This window comes from Ochotona curzoniae, unplaced genomic scaffold, assembly GCF_017591425.1.
Source record: "Ochotona curzoniae isolate NIBS_2020 unplaced genomic scaffold, NIBS_Ocur_1.0 contig_43, whole genome shotgun sequence".
In the NCBI taxonomy this organism is placed as follows: Eukaryota; Metazoa; Chordata; class Mammalia; order Lagomorpha; family Ochotonidae; genus Ochotona; species Ochotona curzoniae.
The window spans coordinates 27,508,623-27,535,959 of NW_024466218.1; the positions used below are offsets into that span (position 1 = coordinate 27,508,623).

General features: G+C 43.4%; 1 protein-coding gene across 2 annotated transcripts in view; it reads left to right on the forward strand.

The window, feature by feature from the left end:
* Window positions 1-25,789, forward strand: part of MALT1 (MALT1 paracaspase) — a 49,873-nt gene extending 24,084 nt beyond the window's left edge. Inside the window, exons 7-17 of one of the 2 annotated variants that reach the window (XM_040985048.1) lie at window positions 1,451-1,483; window positions 2,526-2,552; window positions 4,103-4,135; window positions 8,987-9,190; window positions 15,594-15,771; window positions 17,426-17,500; window positions 18,393-18,520; window positions 20,002-20,151; window positions 21,071-21,228; window positions 23,278-23,403; window positions 24,852-25,789. In XM_040985048.1, the coding sequence (XP_040840982.1) occupies window positions 1,451-1,483; window positions 2,526-2,552; window positions 4,103-4,135; window positions 8,987-9,190; window positions 15,594-15,771; window positions 17,426-17,500; window positions 18,393-18,520; window positions 20,002-20,151; window positions 21,071-21,228; window positions 23,278-23,403; window positions 24,852-25,292 (1,553 nt within the window). In that variant the 3' untranslated portion in view covers window positions 25,293-25,789. The remainder of the gene's footprint in view (window positions 1-1,450; window positions 1,484-2,525; window positions 2,553-4,102; window positions 4,136-8,986; window positions 9,191-15,593; window positions 15,772-17,425; window positions 17,501-18,392; window positions 18,521-20,001; window positions 20,152-21,070; window positions 21,229-23,277; window positions 23,404-24,851) is intronic. The other variant, XM_040985049.1, reaches the window with a different exon arrangement.
* Window positions 25,790-27,337: the final 1,548 nt, after the last annotated feature.

Consider the following 27,337-nt stretch of genomic DNA (forward strand, 5'->3'; position numbering starts at 1 on the left):
GCCAACACCCAGTTCTGGCCCTCGTGTGAACTGCGGGTATTGCAGCCAACCCAGCCCAGCCTGTACCCTTTCATGGTTCTCATATCTACCATGCTGTGGACTCGTTCAGCCAATCCTCCCCTATGTGCAGCCCACATGTGTGCCTACAGCCACTTTGATCCAGCTTGGCCTGAGCTGCCCACAGACTTGGGTCTTGTGCTCACCCGTAAGAGCTGCTGTCTAACAGAAGAGTTCCCCAAGTTCTCTTACAAGCCCACTCCCAGACCAAGATCTCATGAGTGCTGGCAGGTGGTAGGCCCCTGCCCAGCATAGTCCACCCTCAGTCCCAATCTTTGCATGTGCTGGCAGGTGCTGTGGTGCAGCCCACCCCTTGACCCTGTCCTTGGGTACACTCATGGGTGCTGCAATCTGAGCCACCCTGACCTGCTGCCAACCCCCACAAGTGTTGATCAGTTCTGTGGTCATGCCTAGTTCAACCCATCACCACCCCCGGTGCTCACACAAACTAGTGGGTATTGCAGACCTGCAGGAGTGAGCCCACATGTCTTCTACAGAATCTGTTCCCAGACCTGGTTCTCTGATGTGCTGGTTGGTGTCATGCCCCAGCTTTGCATGGCCTATCTCCTGCCATGACAGTCACTGTCGGGTTCTGTGCCCTAGCCCTGGCAGGCAGGTTCCTCAGCCCTAGCTTTCTTGTGTGGTGGTCAGTGGCAGACAATGCCACTTAACCCATCCCAGGTCTCCCATGTGGGCAGGTGAATTGGTTTGATCCAGACGTGCCCTCTGGTTTCCCCCCTCTAAATCACCTTGTCCCAACTCCTTCATTTGCCTGCGAGTGTAATGGTCCAGTCTGTGGAAGCCTCCTGAAGTCATCCCACACCTGTAAAGCACTTCCTCGGTGACCCCCACTCCAACACATCCCAAACCACCCTCCCCTGGCAATCCACAGTCCCCCTGCCCCTCCGGTACCATGCCAGCATGGGCCCCAGGGTCATCTTCTAGTGCGCCTGGCTGGCCCCCTGCCACATATCTTTAAAAAAAAAATAGACAACTATGCTGGCACACTGGTTTAGTTAACAGAGATTTGGCATTAACCAAGCCCAGAATGCCCACCAGCTGCTGGCTGCTTTCTCCCAGCAGTGGAACACTTGCCTAGGAAGGTACAAGGTAACCTAGGCAGGTGTCTATAGCTGGGGTAACAATTTTTTTTTTTATTCACAAGCATACAAAGTAAAGGATGCTCATTAATCAACAGTCTATATGACTAACTGTGTAATTTGGGAATTTATTCCATTTAAGATAATTATATTTACAGTATGTTATTAATAATAGGAGATGTTGTATACATGTTGGTTTTTCAATGTATTCCTATGGCATTTATCTGCTTGATACCTGCCCTTCCTAAGATCATGAATTACAATGTATTCAAATTTGTTTTCTCTGAAACAAGGAACAACAAATGAGGCAGTGGAGTGCACTGAAGGTAGTGTAATTCTTTGGTTTGAAACCAGATCTTCTGCATGCTGGTTCCTCTTGGGATTGGTGGAGGGTTCTAGTTTACTGAGTGCAGTGATGAAAAAATACTCCAAGAAATTCTTTTTCTTAATGGATAGTATTTCTCGGTCTTTGAAGCTATATAAATTGCCCTGAGCAGTACTGAACTGACAGTCTGTCACAGTAACTAACCGAGTTGGTATTGATTCAGTTGATTTTCTGTTGCATGTTCAAACCTCCTGCATGATTTTTGAAGAGCAAACTTTTGCAGTTCACTTATATTAACTTTTATCTTTATAAGATTTATTTTAAAATGTAGGTAACTATACTGTCAGAGTTATTTGGATTATTTTATTTATCCTTTAGCCATGATAAGTGCTTCTCAAATGCTGATACAATTTCTGTAAAAGCTTGGGGACAGGAGATTTATTGTTTAACTGTGTTTATCAGTATTTCTATTTATATTTAATAATATATTGTTTTAACCTAAAGTTGATGCAGATTCCATAAACTATTAAGCTACAGATGAATCTGCCAAGTCAACTTTACATTAAAAAAATTAAAAATCTATTTTAACATACATTTCTAGTTTAACTAATCCTGACATTATGCTTAAATTGCTATGAATAAATATTAAAACATGCTCTGCACAGACCTCTTAAAAGTTCTATAAATCTGAAGGATGTCTTGAAATTGAATTAGCTTTTTATGAATCACCATTTGGTGGTGTTGAGGCAACAGACAGATACATCTCCTGGCTGTACTTCTCCCAATTGCCAGAATAGGTGAAATTAAAAAACAAGCAAAAACCAACTATTTAACTTTCTCTTATTGAACTCTGATTGATAACTGATTGATGACCACAATATTATTCTTTCCTATTCAGTCTTTGCATGGCATGGCTTCTTCATTTAATTTGAAAAGTTCTACACTGATGAAATATAACAATAACTCAAAAATGGCTTCTTTAATTTATTTTGTTCTTTGTGCTAAACTGACTGTTAATCTATATTCTTTTTATTTCATTTTAGATGAATTAAATAATCTTGGGCATCCTGGTGAGTAATCGAAACATAAAATCAAGTTTTAACTTGTTGAATTAAAGGTATTATTTTGCTGTAGTTAATGTTATTAACCTTTTTGTATATTAAAACAACACAAGTTTTCTGTTACTACTCATATGAAATAAGTTTCACACAATTGAAACATTAGATTATAAGGATAAAAATAAGAATTTGAGGCAGAGTAAAATATTAGTGTATTTTTTTATCATTGTGCATTGCACCATATCTCATAAAAAGAAAAGTCACTGGGGGAAGTATGTGATCTGTAGTGTGAATGGAAGCTGTGTTAGAATGGGAAGGGGGTGACATCTCTGAATTGGGATCATTGTCCCCATTCTTCAGTTATGCCACGTGCCTGAACTAGCTGGCCGGAACATGCGGAATACTCTAGGCCTCTTTTAAGCAGAACAAATTTCTGACAGGATGAAGGGAAAGGGAAAGCTCTGACTTAAACTGCCTGTCAGTGGTGAGGCCCACATAGAGAAGACATTGGCATAGGCTGCAGGTGTTCTAGACACAGTAACGGAGCCCGTACGAGTGTCTGGAAATAGCTCTCATAAAAGTGGCTCAAGAAGGCAGTTACGGTGTTTAGTATGTGAAGAAAGCCCTGTTACTTTTCCACGTGTCATTTCTCATTATTTCAACCCTGTGACTCATCAGCTTAATTTCACTCTTGGTAATAGACACCTATCAATGCCAGGCTGTGTAGACTGTGCTAATTGTATATAAGCAGTTTACAAAAAGCAGAAACCCACTAACACCAGTCTTGCTATTCTCAAATGTAAGACCTCATCCTTGTAATTATTTCTGTTGGTCTGATTGGAGTCCCCCTTTTCTCAGTTTGTTATATTTTGCCCTTCTTCAAAAACACTTGCCAACAAAAGTTCTTTGCTTCTAAAATTTTCCTGTCCCCTTCTTTCCCTTACTCCCTAAGATTCAGAAAAGCCAAAAACATAAGTGTAGGGATGACATGCATGAAAAACTCTTTATAGGCCTCATAGTCCTCTGTTTTACTGAAAGTACAAACCAAGCGACCTTCTGTATAGGAGATGCACAACTGATTAAACTACGTCTTTCCCCGCATCTCCTGGGTGATGCCGAGGGCTGGAAGGAACTTCATTTTACGTACAGTTGATGGGAACCACGCAGAACCTAGAGCAAGACTTCCTCTGCGTCTGTGTAATAGCATTGGCCTATTGCGTGCAACACATAGCACAGGGCCGAGGCAAAGCTGCAGGAAATGCGAGCAAACACTGCTGCTGCTCGCTGTGGCCAGCAGCGCTACTGTCTCAGGTCATCGTTGGCACCTGCCATGATGAGGATCATCTCTCTGTGGTGATTGGTTACCTAGAGTATTCTCTTTGCTGGATTCCAGTTCAGGCCAACCGTGCAATCGTATGTGTTTTTCAAAACTCTGCATATCTTCCAATTGTAAAATGTTAGTGGTGCTGCTAATGTCCTTGCCCCTTGCTTTCCACATATCTTTTACTCTAAAAATGCCCGTATCATGGATAAAAACATGTGTTTTGCCTCTTTATCTTTAGATAATAAAGATCAGACCACTGACCAAACTTTGGGTGAGTACAGCTTTAAAGTATTCTGTTTTATAAGGGTGATTAGGGGATTTAAGATATTTTAATTTGATTATTTTTATAGAGACTTGAATAACATTAGAACTAAATGCTTTATAATTGGTATTTATACAAGAAATCAGTTAGAGGAGGAAGCTTATAAGCAATTACAGGGGCAGAAACGCTGGTACAGCAAGTTAAGCCACTGCTACATGACATCCCTGTCTCTTGCTGGTGTACTGCTTCGAATTGTGGCAGCTTCGCTTCCTGGGTAGCTGTCTACTAATGGACTGGGGAGCCAGCAGAAGAAGTCTCGAAGGTTGTGACCACACAAGGCTCTGACCCCTGGGTGGCAGAACTCCATGGTGGCCCAGGCTCTTGCCTTTCCCCTCACTGGGCCCTGGGGTGCTATGGGCACTTGGAGAGTGAACCAGTGAATGGAAGATCTCTGTCTCTCTGTTTTACCTTTCAAATAGAAGAAAATAAAAAAGGAAAATTTTTAAGCTTAAAAATGGTTACAGATTCTGTTTCTGGGATCAGGTCGTCTTTTGTAGAGTGATTTCTAAGTTTCTGGCAATATGTAAATATGTGAACAAGAAGAACCTCTTTACTCCAAGCAGCTAGAAGGAAAAAAATCAGTGTCACCTAGTGGAGATGCAGGTTAGGAAGATGTCATAGAGGAATCAAGACACTTCACAACTGGCTGCTTTGTCTTCTCTAGTGGGAAGAGAAAAGGCTTTAAGATAAAATATACTGCATAGCTGGCTCTAAAGAATGCCTTGGAGAAAAAATAAATATCTAAGGTGTGGGGTTAGCTTCATGGGAACCAGGGCTCATTGGGGACCAGTGGGAAAGGCAGACATAGACTATAATGTGAATGTCCTTATATGCTCAGCTGAGAATTTGGAGGATTTAAATTCAGTACTGAAAGATTTAATTCAGGGGTCGTCATTGCAGCCTAGTGGCTTAGGCTGGCTGCTTCACTTCCAGTCCAGCCCCCGCTAATACACCTGGGAAAGCAGCAGAGCACTGCTCTGCACCCACCTGAGAGACTCAGCGGAAACTCCTGTCTAATAATTTTTGAAAGATTTTTATTTCATAAATACCTCTAGGTCCTTTTATGGGTGCTTATGAGTATTAACTCATTTTGGATAAGTAACACCATAATTGGAATTTTTAGAAAGGAAGCAGCTATTGTTTAGCCTAGCAGTTAAAACACCCGCACATCACATTTGAGCGCCTGGGTTCTGTTCTCAACTTGAACTCCAGCTTCCTAACAGTGGTGGTGATGACTCACATCACTGGCTCTGCCACCCACAGGAAGACATGGATTGTGTTTCTAGACCCCAGCTCCCACCCCACGTAGCCTTGGCCATGGAAGGCATCAGGCCAGTGAATCAGGGTGGGAGTGCACATTCTTTCCCTACCTGTGCTCCATCTCTCCCTAATAAATAAGAAACAATTAGACATCGAATTAATGATATTACACTGCATTTGTTTTTGAAGAATACAGTGCATTTAAGCTTTGGAAGATAGCTAAGATCACTTGTGAGGTGGTTTCATCATTCTTTTGCTTAGCCAACTGGCATTTTTGCTTCCTTTTCCAATAAATGGCTCATGTTCAAGAAGTTGTATGAGGTCTTACGGTAAAAGTCTGTGGAAAAATCTATTTTATCAGTTGAAAAGCTACTATAAATTGCTTTTAAAGTGGCTATTTTGACATTTTTCTGTATTCTTTACTTTTGTCTCCCCAAAGTCAGACTTTACTGCTCCTGTCCCTGCTCTGTCTCAGGTCTGACTCTGTCTTTCCCTTCCTGCAAACTGGTTTCCTGGACAAGCCTTTGTCACCTCTTGCTTTGACCACTGCATCTGTGGCCCTGTCCTAAGTCCAGTCCAGTCTACCTGTTGTCCAGGGACTCTTTAATGAGTAGATGGGGCAAGGTAAGATTTAATTACGTCTGTTTTTATTAACCATTAAACTCAAGAAAATGTGATAACACTTCTTAGGAACTAGCTATTAAAAATTATCATTAGAGGGCCTGGTATGGTAACCTATCAGCTGAAGTTCTTGCCTTGCATGTGCCAGGATCCCATATGGGCGCTGGTTCTAATCCTCGCAGCCCCACTTCCCATCTAGCTCCCTGCTTGTGGTCTGGGAAAGCAGTAAAGGCCTGCCCAAAACCTTGAGACCCTGCACTTGTGTGGAGGACCAGGAAGAGGTTCTTGGCTCCTGGCTTCAAATTGGCTCAGCTCCTGCTGTTGCAGCCACTTGGGGAGTGAATCATCGGACAGAGGATCTTCCCCTCTGTCTCTCCTTATCTCTCTCTCTATATATATCTGACTTTGCAATAATAAAAATAAATCCTCTAAAAGTTATCATTAGAGAACTTTTTAGGAGAATATTGCAGTTATTAGTATGTACATTTTAAGACACAAGGTTGGGCCCAGTGCAGTGGCCTAGCGGCTAAAGTCATCGCCTTGAAAGCGCTGGGATCCCACAAGGGTGCTGGTTCTAATCTTGAACTGCCCCACTTCCCATCCAGCTCCCTGCTTGTGGCCTGGGAAAGCAGTCAAGGACGGCCCAAAGCTTTGGGACCCTGCACCTGTGTGAGACCTGGAAGAGGCTCCTGGCTTTGGATTGGCTCAGCTCCAGCCATTGCGGCCACTTGAGGAGTGAATCATCGGACAAAAGATCTTCCTCTCTGTCTCTCATCTCTGTATATCCGCCTTTCCAATAAAAAAAAATAATAATAATGAAAATAATTCTTTAAAAAAAAAAGATTATCATTTGAGTAGGACTTGAAGTGATCTTTACTGAGTTTAAACTGTGGCTTATATCTGTTCATTTTTACCTGAAACATGTATTCCTAAAAATACCTGATTTGGGGAGCCCGAATTTTGTTATAGCGGGTTAAGCTGCTGCTTGCAATGTCAGCACCCCGCGTGGGATACCGGAGTTTTGAGCTAACTCCCTAGTAATGTGTCTGGAAAAGAAATGTGTCCTGATGAAATTCCCTGGCTCTTGGTCTTAAAGAGCCAGGCTTAGCCCTGATCTTTGTGGCCATTTAGGGAGTAAACTAGTAGATGGAAAATCTCTCTCTCATCCCTGTCTCTCTCCCTGTGTGTATAAATAAAATTTATTTAAAATAAATCTTTTTTTTAAAGGAAGCAGTTTTCTTGAACTCTCTGAAAGTGTAAACAGAATAGAGACAGCACAACATAAAATTATTGAGGCATTCCACAAAATGGATCTTTCTGCTTCTTAGACTCATTCTTTAATTTGATGTTAGTATTTTTTTTAAGATTTATTTTATTTTTATTGGAAAGTCAGATATACAGAGAGGAGGAGAGACAGAGGAAGATCCTCTGTTTGTTGATTCTCTCCCAAAAGTGACATCAGCTGCCAGAACTGCACCCATGCAAAGCCAGCAGCCTCTCCCAGGTCTCCCACACAGTGCAGAGTCCCAAGGCCTTGGGCTGCTCCACTGCTTTCCCGGGCCACAATAGGGAGCTGGATGGGAAGTGAGACTGGCAGGATTAGAACCAGTGCCCATATGGGATCTTGGTGCATGCAAAGCAAGGACCGTGCAGGGCCCTCTAATTTTTAAATAATATACTGAAGTGTTCTGTGAAAAGAGAAGAAATCTTGGTGACTTTTACACATCTTAATGATTTGAAATATCTGAAATTTTATTACATATTGTAGGCATCACATCAGCATCGCAATTCTTTAAGCATCTTTCAGTATCACTAGGCAGTGTCCACAGAAAGTTAAAAATAAACCATTTAACAGGCTGGTAACTGTGCCCAAGCCTGTGTATGGCAGGAAGTGACCTGCAGTCCCAGCTCTTGTCACACCTTCTGTGCTTTCTAGCTTTTCTGTCACTGATTTCCGCTATGACTTAATACTGCACCACATCACCCCCTGCGACTGTCCCCAAGAGAAGAGTTACCACAGGTTTCTGTTGTCATGGATGGCTTTCAGCCTTTGAGTTGACTCCAATTTTAGTATATTTTGCAAGCACTGAATCCACTCCAGAATGTCCGAGAAAGATGACAGGTGAAGACCTCTTGCTCTAAGCCAAGTTCAGCCTTCCACCTTTGTTGTTAACAGGCTATATACCCTTGGTTGATCTGGCTGATGTTTTTTTAAGCCACAGGTATAGATCTTTTTTGCTGTAAGCAAACAAAAAAGCGCCCATTTCTGTCAACACACATTATCTTTGAGTAGAATCTGAGTGCGATAAGCTCAGAAAATGAGCTCCCCAAAGCAAACTCATCTCAGTAGAGAAGGAAAATATGTTTGAAAGAAGCTGAGGGCAGACAGGACGGGTCAGACCTGGCAGGACCACCTTGTCTCCCATCAGTGCTTCCCAGCCTGATGCGGTTGCTTCCTTCCTGCCAAAGAGAAGCTAATTTCCAGCCTACCTTCTTTAAATGTGATCTACAAGACATTACTTGTTTCAGTAACATTGTACAGGTAAGGATTGATGAATGGTTTCTCTTTGCCAGGTTAAGCACTACACTCCAGTTGGATAGTGTATTCTAGAGGTGTAGTTTGGTTTTTGTAACCTTTATGCTTTGTGCATAATTCATAAATGTCCTTATTGAGATTCTAAGCATAACTAAGGATAATTTCAGTTGTTTGACTTTTTTAGCTCTTTATACTTCTCACAATGATCTGCTGTATAAAGTAACAGATTTCAGATGAAAATAAATAATGAAATCTCATTTGAAATGAAGTACTACAGTATAGAAGCGAGCTTTTATATTATAAAATACTGTTTCCATGGTCTTATTTGAGTCTTTATTTCCTCCTTTAAAACATCTTCCTTCCTCATCCCCCTTTTTTCACAGCCAAAGACAAGGTTGCTCTGTTGATAGGAAATATGAATTACAGGGAGCACCCCAAGCTGAAAGCTCCTTTGGTGGATGTGTACGAGTTGACCAACTTACTGAGACAGCTGGACTTCAAAGTCGTCTCCCTGTTGGATCTCACTGAATACGAGATGCGTAATGCAGTGGATGAGTTTTTGCTACTCTTAGACAAAGGCGTGTATGGTAAGCTAGTTGTCATCTTTGATCTGTAATCGTCTACCACTCTTTTTATTGTACAGATTGAAGTTCAGGATTGAGAATCAGGTAAAGGTAGTGTAGACACATTTTTTAAATACTTAAAAAACAACTCAGTCTTCATTGCATAGTAATTATCTTAACAGCTTTATGTTTCAGTTTTACTCTGATTAAAACTCTTACATATGTTTTGTGATTGTGGTTTCTTTTAACTGCAAGAGCTACTGTATAATAAAGTTTAATCACAAATCACAAAGGTTACGTTCATGTGTCAACTACCATTGTGTGGTTTTCTGTTTGTTTTTGACTAGGAACGGTTATAACAGAATGTACCTTGTGTTTATTTTCTTGTTCTGCTCTCACATGATAGTTTCTATTCTTTTGGTGGAAACTGAAGCTTATTAAAAAAAAAAATGTTAGTGAAGGTAGCATATGAAACACAGTTTTATTAAAATATGGCTAAATTTCAGAATTTTCAAATTTCAGAAATTGTAGCAGTAAATTTTTACTGGTTCTTCCCTTTCCTCCACTTGAAAACACCAGAAAGAGTACATGCTCAGTGATAAAGAGTAGAGACAAAGTGTGTTGCTGGGGCGTGTGGCCTGTGCCGCGGCCAGGCCAGCTGCTGAGCTTCTTTCCACCACACTTCTCAGGATTGTGCCTGTCAGGCCCTCGTGCGGGACTGTGACTGCCAGGAAGGTGACATTCCCAGGCCTGCTGTCAGGCATGCAAATGACGAACACACAATATTGGTTTGACTTTTGTATCTAATTTTTTTTTTGCTTTAATAGTACTGGTATATTTCTAATTAGGTTGACATGACGGAGCAAGCTTGGTAGAATTGCTGATGGACCTCAAAGTAGAAATTTTAACGAAACAAAACCATATGTGTTTTGAAAGATTTATTTATTTTTATTAGAAAGTCACATTTACAGAGAGAGAAGAGACAGTGGAAGATCTTCATCCACTGGTTCATTCCCCAAGCAGCCGCAACAGCCAGAGATGAGCTGATATGCATCCAGGAGTCAGGAGCTTCCTCTAGGTCTCCCACACAGGTGCAGGGTCCCAAGGCTTTGGGCCGTCATTGATTGCTTTCCCAGGCGAGAACCAGGGAGCGGGAAAGGAAGTGGAGTAGCCAGGACACAAACCAGTGCCCATATGGGATCAGTGGTTGCAAGGCAAGGACTTTAGCTGCTACGCTGTCCTGCCAGGCCCATAAAAACTGTGGGGTATTTTTTGTTTTTTGGTTTTTTTTTAATATGTAACCTTGTAATATAAAAGCTGGAAGAAAATCTGAAACTCTCATTTAAATGAAATTTCTTCTTTATGTAATGGGGATTGTGCTCACTTCAGCAGCACATATACAAATATTAAGTACTGGGGATTAGATTAACATGTTAAAAACCTTAAATTTAAATTTTTGGCTCATAATATTGATGCTGTGATAAAGTAATGTGACTTACAAGCATTATAGAGCAATAACTAAGATTAAACATGTCAATGTACAAAGCAAGCACAAAACCAGAAATAATCTCTGAATTTTCCCTGAAGGTAAACATTTCAGGTAATTGAACATGGGTAGCCAGGATGGGCAAAAACTGTTTGGTCTGCTGTATACCCTTCCAGTACCCATTTGTGTTCATCTGCTCCTGGACCTTAGGGGTGGTTTTTTTTTTGTTTTTTTAATGTGGGTTGTTGTTGTTGGTTTGTTTTTGTTTTTGTTTTTGTTTGGAAAGGCAGATTTATGAGAGGAGAGAGAAAAAGATCTTCTGTCTGCTGGTTCATTCCCAAGATGGCTGCAACAGCCAAAGCTGAACTAATCTGAAACCAGGAGCTTCTCCAGGTCTCCCACATGGGTGCAGGATCCGAAGGCTTTGGGTTATTCTCTGCTGCTTTCCCAGGCTACCAACAGGAAGCTGGATGGGAAGTGGATCAGCTGGGACATGGACCAGCACCCATGTGGGATCCCAGCACAAACAAGGCAAGGATTTAGCCACTAGGCCATCACACCGGGCCCCTCAGTCATGTTTTTGTGGAGGTTTATCAAGGGGGTATGATCAGGGCTGAGTTAGCTGGGCCTCTGCTAGGAGCACCCATGTTCCCTGTTGGCAGTGCCAGGGTTGTCCATGCGGCCTCCACTTCCTGTCCAGCTTTCTACTGGTGAAGCCTTGTATACTGGGTCTCTGCTACCCACAAAGGAGCCTTGGATGAAGTTCCTGCCTCGAGGCTTCGGCCTGGTCCAGCTCAACTTTGACAGACATTTGGGGAATAAACCAGCAAATGGAAGATCTTTCTCTCCATCTCTCACCGCTCTCCTTCCCTCCACCTCTTTTGCTATGCCTTTCAAATAAATAAATAAAGCTTTTTTTAAAAATGGGAAAGAAAAGAAAAAATAAGTAAATAAAAGAAATCTGGCTAAAATATGGCAACAGCTTCTCTCAGCTTGCAGTCATTCAGTTGACAGGCTCAGCGGCTGGCCTTGGAGGAGAGCATGCTAGCTGCATGCTACGTTCATTTCATTTTTGTAAGGCAAAGGGAGATCAATAGGAATAAACAGGGTGTTGCAGAATAAATAAATAAAATCACGTTTATTCCCCACACTAGGAGTGTCTAAAGTGTTGTAGCTACAATAGTTTTCTGCCAGGAAAGGGCAAGCTTTCCTTCATCTCCAGACCGGAGTTAGATTAGGTAGGATTTCCTGCAGGTCTTAAACTACAGAGACCCAGGTTAACTTTTTAATGTGTTATATATCTGCTTGAGGTTTTATTTTGGGAGGGGGGGATTTCAAGTTTATATATTCATTTCTTTGAATGATAAAGTTTCAGAGAGAGTGCCCGACATGATAGCCTAGTTTCTAAAGTCCTCATCTTGCATCCTCAGGGATCCCATATGGGCGCAAGTTCTAATCCTGGCTGCTCTGCTTCCCATCCAACTCCCTGCTTGTGGCCTGGGAAAGCAGTAGAGGACAGCCCAAAGCTTTGGGACCCTGGACCTACATGGGAGACCTGAAAGAAGCTCCTGACTTCAGATTGGCTCAGTTTCGACCATTGTGGCTCACTTGGGGAGTGAATCTGCAGATGGAAGATCTTTCCTCTCTGCCTCTCTTCTCTGTAAATCTGACTTTACAATAAAAATAAATAAATCTTTTTTAAAAATTCTCAGAAGGAGAAACAAAGAGACAGTTTGCATGCACTGGTTCACTTCCCAAATGGCTTTGCAACAACCAGGGCTGGCCCAAGGCAAAGCTGAGAGCAGGGAGTTTCTCCCAGGTGTCCCACATGGGTGGTAGAGCCAAGGACTTTGGCCATCTTTCACTGCTTTTTCCAGGGAGCTGAATCAGAAGTGGAGCAGGCAGGACTCGAACCAGTACCCACTACACGACTACAGCTTAATCTACTGTGCCACAACACTAGTCCCAAGGAGAGCTTTTTAAAGTTATAATTAACAAACCAAAACAAACAAAACAGACACTGCACTACCATTTTATGTTTTCTGAGCTTAACGTTATTTAGAAATCCCAGCTGAGGGTATAGAGAGCCTGTAACATCTCTCTATCAGGGTTGGTTAAATTAGCCTGCCTCTAACTTCTGAGTCATTGGAATTTGGGTGAGCTTTCAGTCCCAGTGTCTCCATTTTCACATCTGTCAAAGGGGGATACGACTGTTACCTGGCTTGTTGTGGCTCATGTGTTGTAAGTATTGTGCAAGGTAGGCTAAGTGGCCCACTGTCCTGAGTGAGACCTAGTGCCCAGTGAGTGCCGCCAAGCCTTCACTGTTGGTGATCCATGCTCTGTCCAAGCAGGGTATGTGCAGGTGGAGTGCAGTCCCTTGAGTGGGAAAATGTTCTGCTGACCTCTCTATGCACTCTTATTTTCATTTACAACAGTGATTTAGTTCCTTGCTGGGCTCATGTCTGTTCTATCAGCTGTCATTCCAGACTCAGGCCCTCCTTTCTCCCGTTTTCCTGCCTCCCAACATTCCGCTTTTCTCCAGACCCTGCCCTGTCATTGCACCGCCCACTGGTGTGACTCCCTGAGTGTGGCTCATTTTGTACATGCTTGCCCTAAAGGCACCATTTATGGCACTGAACTGAGTTGTGGCTTTCCCTGTTGCCCACATGTGGAAGCCTGAGGCTGTGGAGGCTGTGGGCTGGGAGGTCCTGGAGCTCGGCAGTCTGGGCTCCTCTTCCACATTCCTCCTTACACTCAGTGCCGGCCTGAACGCTCTCAGTGCACACGCGAGCCACGGGACAGACCCCAGGAATAAATGGGCATCTCCATTTTCTCTTTTTAGCTGAAATGTTATGTGATAAAAGCTCATTTTCCCCGTTTTAATAGAAACCCAAGAAAGGCAGAAAACCTGCATTCTGCCTGCTAGGACCCAGTGAGACAAGTTTTCTTTAATCGTGAAAGTGGCATTTCTGCTGGAGGCTGTGATTACAGTGGAGTGGCTGTTTCTGGATCCTTATCTATGAGCATTTTATTGTGAGGGAGATTGGCATGTTGGAAATTAACGAATGCATACAACAGAATAACAGTAGGGTTTCCATTTTTATGTTTGAGTATACTTTTATATTATATTACTTTATCTTATGACATATTAACATATTGGAAAGTTAGGCTTGTAATGGTGGAAGGAGCAATCATGCTATTGTAATAACTTGGGGAACAATAATAAGAGGGGGTTATGGGTGGGGGAAGCAGGATCCTCTGTGCTTCTAAATATGTATCTTGAAAAATAAGAAATGTACTTACTTTATATAAACTGAATATATATATATATAAAACTATATAAAAAATTCTTGTATCCAGAAGACAGAGGACAAAATTAATAGACTTGTAAACATTACAAGCTGAAAGAAATGCAGGGGAACTTCAAAATTTTGGAATGAAATTAAAGGTAAATTTCTTTTGGTACAAAAATAATTGAAATGTAGATGTAATCTTTTTTCATGGAAAAAAACTGCATTTTCCATGAACCTTTGAAGATCCCTCATATAAAAAATAGTTCTTTTTTTCAGAGATTATTTACTTGGGGCCAGTATTGTGGCAAAGCAGGTAAAGCCACTGGCTGTCATGTTCACATCCCATATGAGCACAGGTGGAGACAGAGCTGCTCCACTTCCCATCCAGCTCTCTGCCAGTATGCCTGGGATGGCAGAGGATGGTGAGCCAAGTTCTTGGGCCCCTGCGTGGGAGACACAAAGGCAGCAGCTCCTGGCATCTGGCTTCAGCCTAGGCCAGCCCTGCTGTTACAGACATCTGGGGAGTGAACCGGCAGATTGAAGACCTATGTGTGTATATGTGTGTGTAAATAAGTGAAATAAATATTTGAATACAGAGAGTTACATATCTATTTAAAAAGCAGAGCAATAAAGAAGGGAAGAGCCAGAGAGATCTTCCACCTGCTGCTTTACTCCCCAGATAGCCACAACATCCAGGCTGTTCCAGGTCAAAGCCAGGAGCCCAGAGTGCCAACCGGGTCTCCCACAAGGGTGGCAGGGACCCAAGCACCTTGGCCATCTTCCTCTGCCATCCCAGGCACACTAGCAAGCAGCTGGAGCATTAGTGTAGTGGAACAGCTGGGACTCAAACCAGTGAAATGCTGACATCACAGGTGGCAGCTTAACCCACTACACCACAATGCTGACTTTCAAAAATGTTTCTATCAAGTATTTTTAAAAGGCAGTTGAATATGGCTTTTGTGTTTTACAACCAAGCTAACTTCTTTTCAAGAAAGTAGAGTTCCTTGATATAGTTTTCATAATGTCATTTCTCAGCAGGAAATATATTGAGTTTTAAAACTAATCCAGATTTTATTTTAGATTAGCTAATTCAAGAGACTAGCTGGAAAATTAATGATATTTAAATCTCATCACAAAAAGGAAATAGCCTATGAAATTAATTTCCCTTCCCTGATTATGAGTGCACATTTATAATTTTACCCCTCTCCCCACCCCCACCCCCCAATGTTTGTGGTAATGCCTGCAGAGTTTCTGTGTGTCACAGGTGCAGTCTCATGGGCATGGGTTTGTTTGTTGAACTGTGAAATCCCACTCTGCCAGGGCTGCATACATCATTATGAGACCTCCCTGCCCAGAGGGAGCCCCTGGCCTGGGGGAGGCTCCCAGGACCAGGAAAGAAGTCCTGGCTAGCTAGCTACCTTATTTCATTCCTGGTGAGGTAAGCTGTCCTCCCACACTGTAACGTTGGTTACAGATCTGTTACTGTCATGACGAGAATATAGAATTCAAGTTAAACAGAATGAACAAGAAAGTTTTGAATGGCCGTTAACACTGACTGTATTTGTGGATGAGTATTTCTCAACTATGCCTGCATCAACTTGAATAAAAGCTCAGGTACATTTAGACTAACATCTCCCTCCTTTTTCAGGGTTGTTATATTATGCAGGGCATGGATATGAAAACTTTGGGAACAGCTTTATGGTCCCTGTCGATGCGCCAAATCCATACAGGTCTGAAAACTGCCTGTGTGTACAGAACATATTGAAGTTAATGCAAGAAAAGGAAACTGGACTCAATGTGTTTTTGTTGGATATGTGTAGGAAAAGGTAAAATTTATTGGGTTTTTTAAATTTATTTTTATTGGAAAGGCATATTTACAGAGAAGGAGAGACAGAGAGAAAGATCTTCCATCCACTGGTTCACTCCCCAAGTGGCCACAGTGGCTGGAGCTGAGCCAATCTGAAGCCAGAAGCCAAGATCTTCTTTGGATCTCCCACGCAGATGCAGGGTACAACGCATTAGGCCATCCTCAACTGCTTTCCTAGGCCACAAGCAAGGAGCTGGATGGGAAGCAGAGCAGCTAGGACATGAACGGGTGCCCATATGGGATCCTGGTGCTTGCAAGGCAAAGATTTAGCTTCTAGGCCATTGCACTGGGCCCCCAAATTTCTCATTTTTATGAGATAATTGTTACAATCAAATGTGAATCTTTTTAATAATTTAATTGTTTATTTGAAAGAGTTGCATGGAGGGAAAGGGAGAGAGAAAGAGATCTTGCATCCACTAATTCGCTCCCCAAATGGCTTCAGTGGCCAGGGCTGGGCCAGGCCAAAGCCACTAGCCAGGTACTCCATGCGTGTCTCCTGCACGCATGGGAGGGACCCAAATACTTAGACTATCTTTCCCTGCTTTCCCCAGGAAAAGCATGAGCAGGGAGGTGAATCAGAAAGTGGAGCATCCGGGACTTGAGCCACAACTCATACGGAATGCTGGCACGCCAGGTGGCAGTTTAACCCTTGGCATCACAATGCTGGCCCCATAATTTAAGATCTTGACAAGTTAAGCCCTAGACAAAACCTGTGAAATGACAAAAGCCATTTGAGTTTGTGGATTTTAGATTATACATTGAAACTGAGAAATGATAGGAGGAAAAATGTTGAATATTTTACCCATTTTTTTGCATAATGTTAAGTGAAAAACTAAAGGGCCCCAGGGAATCGGTGCTCCAGAATGCTTTTCGATGGCTTTCCTAACCATTGCAGCAGTTCCTTCAGGAAGCTGTGGGGCGATGCCTGTAGACTTAGGATAGGAAGTCACTGCCTGGGCCTGCTTTCACAGAGACGGAAACTGTAGCTATAGCAGTTGAAGGTCAGGGTCCCTTTTGTCTGCCTCGTGTTCCTGAGGAATAGAAGCAGTAGTTATCCTTCCAAGATTTACTATTTTTTACTAGCTCAACATTTACCAATCAAATCCAGTGCCATTGTCCAAATGCAACTCTTGTTTGTGTGTGTGTGCGTTTGTGTATGTGCGTGCGCATACACACATAAAGATTCATTTTATTTATTTGAAATGCAGAGTTAGAGGGAGAGGGAGGGAAGAGGAGAGAGAGATCTTCCAGCCTCTCCTCAAACAGCTGTGATGGCCAGGGCTGGTCCAGGGCAAAGCCAGAAGCCAAGAACTCCATCTGGGTCTCCCACATGGGTGCAGCGGCCCAAGGACTTAGGAGATACAGCTCCAGTCTTAAAGCTGGAAAGACAAATAAGATGGCTGTGTGCCATGCTGTGCACAGTACAGGGGCTGGGATGAATTTTTGTAAGTATGTACTTACAAGATGAACAAATTTTGAATCTGTAATTTTAAGCTAGTGTTTTAATTTTAAGTTAGTATTTTCATTGTCATTTTATTTATAATCCTTTAAGAATGAGGTTTGATTTTGCATTTTTATATCCATCCCTTTTTTTGTCCCCTCATTTTAAATAGAAATGACTACGATGACACTATTCCAATCTTGGATGCGCTGAAAGTCACTGCCAATATCGTATTTGGATATGCCACGTAAGAAAATTTTGTGTTTATTATGTTTAAGAATATTTTTATTACAGGTTAGAGACCTAGAAATGACCATATACGTCTAGGTATAAAATTGCCTTCTTGATACTTTTTTTTTCTTCTTAGTACTCTTGGTAGAAACTTTTAAATAATTGTCCCAGTTCGTTGCTTGTTATATTGTCAGTACGAGCCAGAGTGTTCTGCTTCACGGGGATGCGGCTGATGCAGCAGACAGATGAAGGCTGACGGTGTGGAAGCTGCACGTGGCGAGTGCTTGCCACTTACCGCATTGGCTTTTGCTGTTGGGTGTAGGTTTTCTCATAGAGCCACAAGTGCCTCAGACTTCTGAGTTTCCAGGATTTGCAGTAATGAAATACGTGTTACCGTTTGAGCATCCCTAGGCCAGAAATCAGAAATGTGGTGTTCTAAAACAAAAGATATTCCAGAATCTGAAATCTCTTCGAAGTGTCATGTTGGCACTCGAAAAGTTTTGGATTTGGATATTCCAGAATCTGAAATCTCTTTGAAGTGTCATGTTGGCACTCGAAAAGTTTTGGATTTCAGATTTTTGGTCAGGAGTTGCTCAAGCTGCATTAACAAATTATGATTATGTATATTTATGACATGCAAGGTGTGCACAGTGTGTGGTGTGGGTTGATTTAATCAAACCAACTGGTAAACCCATTGCCTTGAATACTTACCATTTAACTGCGAACTACAAAATGTAGTTTTGACCAATATCTCTGCATTCCTCCTACTCCCGTCCTTGCATCCTCGCAGCCCCAGTGACAGTCCCATTCCTCTGTGTGCTGGGGTTTTTAGGATCCCCATGTGAGAACCTATGGTGTCTGCCTTTCTATGCCCAGCTTATTCACTTCTTCATTTTGCTGTTCTTAAGGTGTCAAGGAGCAGAAGCTTTTGAAATCCAGCATTCTGGATTGGCAAATGGAATCTTCATGAAATTTTTAAAAGATAGATTATTAGAAGACAAGAAAATCACTGTGCTACTAGATGAAGTTGCAGAAGGTAAAATTAAAAATAAGATTAAGACTTTTAGAATAAAGACAAGAAGGAAGCCAAGTCCACTCAGACTTCCTTGCTTCGTGGTGATTGTGTTGCTGCGCGAAAAGGGGGTGGGGGTGAACAGATTCCCAAGGATTAGAGAATCCTGTACAGAAACGTTAAGACGCTGCTGATGAAAAGTCAAGTTCATTGTTTTCTTAATAAACTGGGTTCTTTTAAAATCGTATTTTGGAGACAGGATCCTAAAACATTGAATGCCATGTCTCTGTTTCCTTCTGTGTCTTCCCCTGCCAGCCAGTATAACGCTGTTCTTGCCAGGAGCTAATTAAGCACATTGTATCAGTGGATTGCAGTGCAGTTTTGTAAGCCTTAGCAAGAAGGTGGCTCTGCCAGCTAGCCAGCTGAGTTTTGTGGGTATTCTTAAGATGGCAACCTGGGTATGAGGTATTTTCCTAACAGCCATCAGGTAAAATTATTTATATTTTTGTCACCATGGATGTTTTAGCTAGAGCATGCAGCTGTTAATCACTTTCCCATTTAACACAGGCAGCAAGGATTATGGTCTTAACACCCATTTTCCTGCTTTACTCAGGGAAGTTCTGCATTTGTCAGTGTTACATATATTGGACTTCTTTTTTGTTCTTCAATTTTATTTGAAAGGCAGAGACAGACAGATCTCACATCTACTAGTTCATTGCCACACAAATGCCCACAGTACCAGAACTGGGCCAGGCTGAAACCAAGAACCAGGAACCTATTCTTGGCCTCCCATATAGGTGACCAGGACCTAGTTCCTTGAGCCATCACCAAAAATCCAAAATTCAACATACTACAAGTGGAAAATCCCATACTGTGCTCATATGACAGGCCACAGTCAAAGCACAGGTACACTAAAAATAATGTATGAAATTGCCTTCAGGTTATATGTCTGCATTTATACAGATGGGGGTGTTAATATGGTTATAAAAGATAAAAACTAGAAAGGGGTCTTCAGAAGTAAACAGCACTTACAAGTATGCTTCCTGCTGTATCCCTGACGCCTTGAACCATGCCTGGCACATAGTAGGCCCAGTGAATATTTGTAGAATGAAAGAGTATTCTTAGCCAAAATATTACAGAGGAATTGGTGGTCTGGGAAGATAATGTAGCAGAGCAGGTTAAGCTGCTGCTTGGGATGCCAACCTGCTAGGAGTGCCTGGCACTGGGTCCCACCTTTGCTTCTGATCTAGCTTCCTGCCAGTGTGTACCCAGGAGGCACATTGAAGTGATGGCACAAGTCCCTGGGTCCCTGCCACCCATGTAGGAGACCTCGGAGGGGCTTGCAGCTCTTGTCCTCTGTGCGGTCCAGCCCTGGCTGTTGCACACATCTGGGCTGTGAACCAGCAGATGGATGATCTCTTGTTCTTGTACCACTTTCAAAGAAATAAAATGTTTAAAAAGATAATTGCTGCTGTAGAAATAATGTGGACTTTTGTATCTCCTAGACATGGGCAAATGTCGTCTTACCAAGGGCAAGCAGGCGCTGGAGATCCGGAGCAGCTTGTCTGAGAAGAGGGCGCTGACCGACCCGATCCAGGGGGCGGCCTGCTCTGCCGAGGCTCTGGTGCGGAACCTGCAGTGGGCCAAGGCGCACGGTATGGCGGTCCGTCTCCATGGGAGAGAGCTTTCGAAAATACACTGAGCTCAAGACATCAAAGCATTTTTTCCCTGAGTAAACGATTTTCATCTCAATTTGTAAAAATCTTTTGGCCTGATAACAAATCTAAAAGTAAATAAATATCTCAGTTATGGATAACACACAGATTACTGTTGGAAATATCAAATTATTTAATACATTATTTTTACTGTTAACAAAATATAAGTGGTCATTTAAAAATTCTTCTGTTTTTAAAATAGGTTGATCTTCAGTTTACTAATAGGCAGCCCTTTAGAGTCTCCTATTGTGTAACCTGTTAAATAAGCAGTTGCTGATAATCAGATGGGTCAGGGTTGGTATCACGGCATAGCAGATTAAGACTTCACTTGTGATGCTGGCTGGCATCCCATATAGCCACCAGTTCAAGTCCCAGCTGCTCTACTTCAAACCAAGCTCCCTGCTAATGTGCCTAGAAAGAACCAGCACCCATACGGGATGCTTCCACCATGCTGGAGGCTTAGTCTGCTGTACACCACAATCCTGGCTCCTGAGTACTATTGAAGTCCTCCTTAAATAGGTTTTATAATCTAGTATCGTTTTATGTGAAGGCAGAAAGAGATGGAGAGCAGTCTTCCATTTGATGATTTACTCCCCAAATGCCTTCACAGTTAGCACTAAATCAGGCCAAAGTGAGGGGACGATAACTGCATCCGGGTCTCCCAGGTGGGTGCCCAGAACCCAGATGCTTGAGCCGCCATCTGCCGCCTCCCAGAATGCACAGTGACGGGAGACTGGATGGGAATACAGAGTCAAGACTCAGCCAGGCATTCCGCTGTGCAACTCGGGCTACTTTTGTGACAGCTCAAACGCCTGATTCTGTGCATTTTCTTCTAAGTTGTTCTTCTGTTCCTTTTCAGAACTTCCAGAAAGCATGTGTCTTAAATTCCACTGTGGTGTTCAGATCCAGTTAGGATTTGCAGCGGAGTTTTCCAATGTCATGATAATCTATACGAGTGTGGTCCACAAGCCGCCTGAGGTCATCATGTGTGATGCCTACGTCACCGATTTCCCACTTGTAAGGCTCTCCTCCTTCCTCTTACCTAAAATGTAATCACACAGTCTCATTTACTAAAGCCTAAACTTTTAAAACTTAAACTCAATGGTATGTATAACATGTAAGGATATATTTAGCTTATTTGTAGTTTAGTAACTGGCCATATTGTTTAATAATTTTTTAAAAAGCCTTGTGTTTGTCAAATTCAGAAATGTCTAAAATTCACTCAAGAAGGCTGCCTTTATTTTCTCAGTACCTTAAAAAATATCAAATGTGAAGAAATAGATGTGCTATATACATGCCAAGAATAACTTCTTTTAAAACTATCATTTCCAATGCTAGTTACAATAATTGTATAAGTCTTTAAGATTTATTTGTTTTTATTGGAAAATCAGATACATAGTGGAAAGAAAAGACAGAGACAAAGATCTTTTGTCTGCTAGTTCACTCCCTAAGTGACCACAATGGTGGGGGCTGAGCTGATCCAAAACCAAGAACTTCTTCCGGGTCTCCCATGCAGGTGCAGGTCCCAAGGCTTTGGGCCATCCTCAACTGCTTTCCCAGGCCATTAGCAGGGAGCTGGATGAGAAGTGGGGCAGCTGGGACACAAACCAGCACCCATCTGGGATCCCGGCACGTGCAAGGCGAGGATTTCAGTCACTAGGCTACCATGCCAGGCCCAATTATACAAGTCTTATCTGTCAAGATATGCTAGGAAGATAAACTGTACTCTGTTCTTGCCAAACAATTACATCTGATAATAGTTTGATATTTGATATTAGAATAGTATCCTCCTAACCTTTCCTGTGTAAATATGATGAGTTGAGAGATAAACAAGGAATAGGACAAACAGATCCAACAATCTGTCATTTTATTATTGATAGACTTTACAGAGGACATTGCTTCGGGTGTGAGCAAGTGGCTGCCACCGGTCCCGGAAGGAGATCCACCTCCTGGGGGGTTAGATCCACCTCCTAGAGGGGCCCCTGGAGGAGCAGAGCCTCTTGCCCCGGCCAGCAGGTCAGCTCTAGGGGCAGACGAGGGGAGGCCTCGCGTAGACATGCCAGTTTGTTCTCCATGTGAGTCTCCTGTACTGCCCAACCTGACTGTAATGAGGGAGAGAATCCAGGGGTCACTAAGGCCCTGTGCACTTAGAGTAAAAACTCCTTTCAGAACTAACCTTCCTTTTTAAATTAATCACTGCACAATTCAGAATTCCTGTTATAATCATTGGATGTTATTTTCATTGTTGCTTCACTCCTGGACCAAAGATTGTTACTCAGGTATCACAAGACAGTGATATCTTTTAGAATATTTATGTCGGGCCTGGTGCTGTGGCCTAGTGGCTAAAGTCCTCGCCTTGAACATACCAGGATCCCATATGGGCACCAGTTCTAATCCTGGCAGCTCCACTTCCCATCCAGCTCCCTGCTTGTGGCCTAGGAAAGCAGTTGAGAATGGCCCAAAGCCTTGGGACCCTGCACCTGCATGGGAGACCCGGAAGAGCGGCTCCTGGCTTTGGTTTGGCACAACACAGGCTGTTGTGGTCACTTGGGGAGTGAATCAACAGACAGAAGATCTTCCTCTCTGTCACTCCTCCTCTATATGTATCTGACTTTCCAATAAAAATAAATAAATCTTTAAAAATATATATTTTATGTCAAGGCTAGCATTGTGGCCTATCAGGTAAAGCTGCCACCCATGACTCCGGCATCCCATGTGGTCACCAGTTCACTTCCCGGCTGCTCCACTTTTGATCCATCTCCCTGCTGGCAGCCTGGGAAATGCAGCAGAGGATGCCTCAGGTGCTTGGGCCCCTCCGTACTCACCTGGGAGACTGGTATGAAATGCCTGGCTGCTGGCCCGGTCCAGTCCTGCCCATTGCAGCCAGGTAAGCAGTGGGTGAACCCATGAAGAGAACATTTCTCTGTCTCTTTGTCTCATCCTCTCTGTAACTCTGACTTTCAAAATACATATTTTTTTCTAAGAAAATATGTTTTATGTCATCGATCACGTTATGACCTTCACTGATTTCATTAATAACATTCACTGTTATTTTTTCTTTCACAGGATCTAGATATTGACCCAAAAGATGCAAATAAAGCAACTCCTGAAGAAACGGGCAGCTACCTGGTGTCTAAGGACCTTCCCCAACACTGCCTCTACACCAGGCTCGGCTCCCTGCAGAAGCTGAAGGTCGGTGCTTCCGCTGCTCGTGCCTGCTGAGCGTTCATTGTGGCAGTCCAGTGACGTGCCCTCCCTCCCATGTTATACTGAAGTAGAGATGACCAGTCTGCAGTGTATTTGATCAGTAACCCTTGGTGTGCTCACCCCTGACAGTGAGAGCGTGTGTGCTGGCCTTCGTCTTGTGGAAAAGTCAGGATCCTGAGTACATTCGGCCTGTAAACAGCTTCACATCTTTAACTCAGTTGTGCCATGGGAGGGCATTTCACATGTCAGCCAGCAGTGACCGTGTCGCCCGGTGGCATTGTAGATGTGCTCTGTGATGCTGGCCCAGTGACGGGATCACCTGGCAGTGTGTTTCTCAGAGCTCGTCCTTAAGTGATGTGACTGACCATTTCCCAGTTCTTTGACTTTCTACAAACAGCAAATTAGAATCATTTCTTTTCAGTGCTTTTCAGTTCAAGCTGATGAACAAATGAGAAGCAGGCTGTACATGGTTAAACTTTCTAATATAAGTATATCTTTGCAAACTGTTTTAAAGTTATTTGTTATGCCATGATCCTAGAACATACCAGCCCAAACCCAGGAAACAGAATGCGCAGTGTTGTACTAAACATAACAGGTGTGAAGAGTCTTGGTGTGCCTGTTTGTGCCCAGTCTGCTCTTCTCTGAAAGAGTGAATCCACTTCCTGCTCCCATCCCATTTGCTACCCATGGCATAGATTATCATCATCACATCATAAAATTTTAGGAGCCCGCTTCAGCCTTTGAGCCAGGTATTTTAAGACCAGACTGCTGTCTTATCACGTGATAACTCCTCATCTAATAGTAGGAGAGGAAAAGGTCACTCATTCCCTCTGCTCAGAAAATGCCTTATTGGGGCTGGTGTTGTGGGTTTTTCAGGTTAAGCCTCTGCCTGCGGCTCTGGCATCCCATATGGGCACCAGTTGGAGCCTTGTTGTTTCACTTCTTATCCGGCTCTCTGCTGATGTGCCTGAAAAAGCAGCAGAGAAGGGTCGAAATGCTTGACTTCTGGGCTCCTGGCTTCAGCCTGGCACAGCCCCAGCCACTGGAGCTGTTTGAAAAGTGAATAAGCAGCAGGAAGTTTGTTTCTCCTCCTCCTCTTTCTACTCTCTCTCTAACTCTGCCTTTCAAATAAAATAATTACAGTGTTAATTTTTGAAACCCAACAGCACTATAAAAAGACGGTGCCTTGTCAGTGTTCATCAGAACTGTCAAGTGACATCCCTGATGTTGACTACTAACCGAGCTAGAACTCTCCCACACTGTCAAGTATTGCACGAAAGGAAGGAAACTCAATTGCAGCTGGTCTTAGCCTCCAGAGAGTTAAATAATGTTTGATTTGGAGCCTGGAAAAGAGGCGGGAGTGGGTTTTGTTTGTGATGATGTTTGAAGCCTGCTACATCTTGACTGTGAACCTACAAACCTTTGTGTCTCAGGAGCAGCTCGTCTTCACGGTGTGTTTGTCGTACCAGTACTCGGGGCTGGAAGACACGGTGGAGGAGAAGCAGGAGGTGAATGTCGGGAAGCCCCTCATTGCCAAGCTGGACATGCACCGAGCGCTGGGCAGGAAGGCGTGCTTTCAGACCTGTCTGGCACCCAGCAGCCCCTATGTGAGCTCGGCAGCCAGCTCGGGGGCAGCGGGCCGTTACCACTCCTCTCAGGACTCGTTCCCTGGTGTCTACCACTCACACCTGGCTGACTCGGACCCCATGCTGCCGGCCGACGGGTGCCACTGCCGCCATACACAGGATGCCTTCATTGCCAGTTACCATACCCACCACTATTCCTGCCAGTTCAATAGAAGCAACGTGCCCGTGGAGACGACCGATGAGATACCATTCAGTTTCTCTGACAGGCTCAGGATTTCTGAAAAGTGACCCGTGTTGGAGAGCTAACCCAGTACTAGATACACCCGTGAAATCATGTGTATGTAACGAAGGCACTGTGAAGAGACTGATGTGTGTAGCTAAGAAACATTAGTAACAATTGTTTCACACTGGACCTGGGACTTTGAGATGTTGGAATGACACAGTTACCCAGAGTCCTTCTTGTTCTCTTGTTTGTGATCAGTGAATTATGAATCTGAGTGAAAGGGTCAGTGCTGTTCAGTGTTTGAAGAAGAGTTTGTGCTGATGGTGCTAGAAGGAGTTAGTTACCTGCTGCCAGGTCCTCATCTCTCCACCTGCCTGATTACAGATGTGTCACCAAACCTAAATGCAAGAACTGACATTCCGCCAAGAGAAAAGAAATGAGCAGTGTCTCCAGTAATCCCAAAAGCACAAGTAAGCAAAGGTAAAAACAAGATAAGGACTTCATCAAAATGAACCGTTTTGCCTTAAGAGACAGAGTTAAGGATCTGGGGCAGCGATGTAATGGCTAAGCCTCTTTGGCACCAGAATCCTCTATGGGTACTGGTTCCAGGAATGGCTGCTTCACTTCCAGTCCAGCTCCCTGCTTATGGCCTGGGAAGGCAGTGGATGCTGGGCCAAAGCCTTGGGCCTCTGCACCCACATGGGAGACCTAGAAGAAGCTCCTGGCTCTGGACCAGCCCAACTCCAAGCATTTTGGAAGTTCACCAGCAGATGGAAGGTCTCTCTGTCTCTCCTTTTTTCTCTGTGACTCTACTTTTCAAATTTAAAAAAAAAGAAGAAGAAGAAATGAAAAGACCAGCTTTACGAACAGGGCTTTAAAAAAATTTCATATCTGGTGAGAGCCTTACATCAAGAACATATCAAAAGCACATGAAAATAAAAAGACATATTAAGCACTGGCTGGTTTGTGGCCAGTGAGCCTCCTGTGGTGATGAGACAGTTGTGTCTGGACCTGCAGCCTGTCAGCTCCTGTGCGATTGTGGAGCAGTGCAATCCAGTCGGTGTGAGGAACAGGACTGGTTTTCATCTTTATTTACACAGATACATGGAGCAGGTGTCTCCCTGTTGTCTCGTGCTGCTGTTGGAAACTCAAGTTAGAGTCAAGGAGCTTTCTGACCTTCCAGTTTATACCCTCCTGTATATTTGAATTTTTAAAACTAAGCATGTATTTAATTTATTTTTAAACTGATTTTTAAAACAAAAGAGTTATATTGTTTTCACCTTTTTTTTTCTATACTCAGCCATGCTTTTATATTGGAATTTTGCGTGCCAGTTGCTTATACTGTTGGGATAAGGTTTACCCACAAGTAGAACGGGGAAAAGTCACCTGGGAGGTACGGGTGGGGGCGCAGGCATGTTGCATAGCTGGTTGAACCGCTCCTTGGAAGAGTCAACACCGTGGCCCCTATCAGAGTGTTGGTTCAATTCCAGTCTCCTCCTCTTCCGATACAGCCTCCTGCTGGTGCCTCATGGGAGACAATGAATAAGAATTCAAGTATTTGGGTTCCTGCTCCCCTGAAGGGAGACCTGAGCGGAGTCCCTGGCTCCCAACTAGCCTGGCTCGGCTCTGCCTTCGCAGACATTTGCAGCGTGAACAAATGGACTTCTCCCTCCCTCTTTTTCCCCTCTGTGGCTGCACTTCAGTAATTAATATTTACATTAATAGATGAAACACTGACTTATTGTCCATGTGGTAATAAAGAGGTCAAGTTGAAAGAGAAGCTAAAATTTTTTAAGACTAGGGCCCGGCGCAGTGGCGCAAGTGGTTAAAGGTCCTCGCCTTGCACGCCCGGGATCCCATATGGGCGCCGGTTCTAATCCCGGCAGCCCCGCTTCCCTTCCAGCTCCCTGCCTGTGGCCTGGGAAAGCAGTTGAGGACCGCCCAAAGCCTTGGGAACCTGCACCCGCGTGGGAGACCCGGAAGAGGCTCCTGGCTTCGGACCGGCATAGTATCGGCCCGTTGCGCTCACTTGGGGAGTGAATCATCGGACGGAAGATCTTCCTCTCTGTCTCTCCTCCTCTCTGTATATCCGCCTTTCCAATGAAAAAAT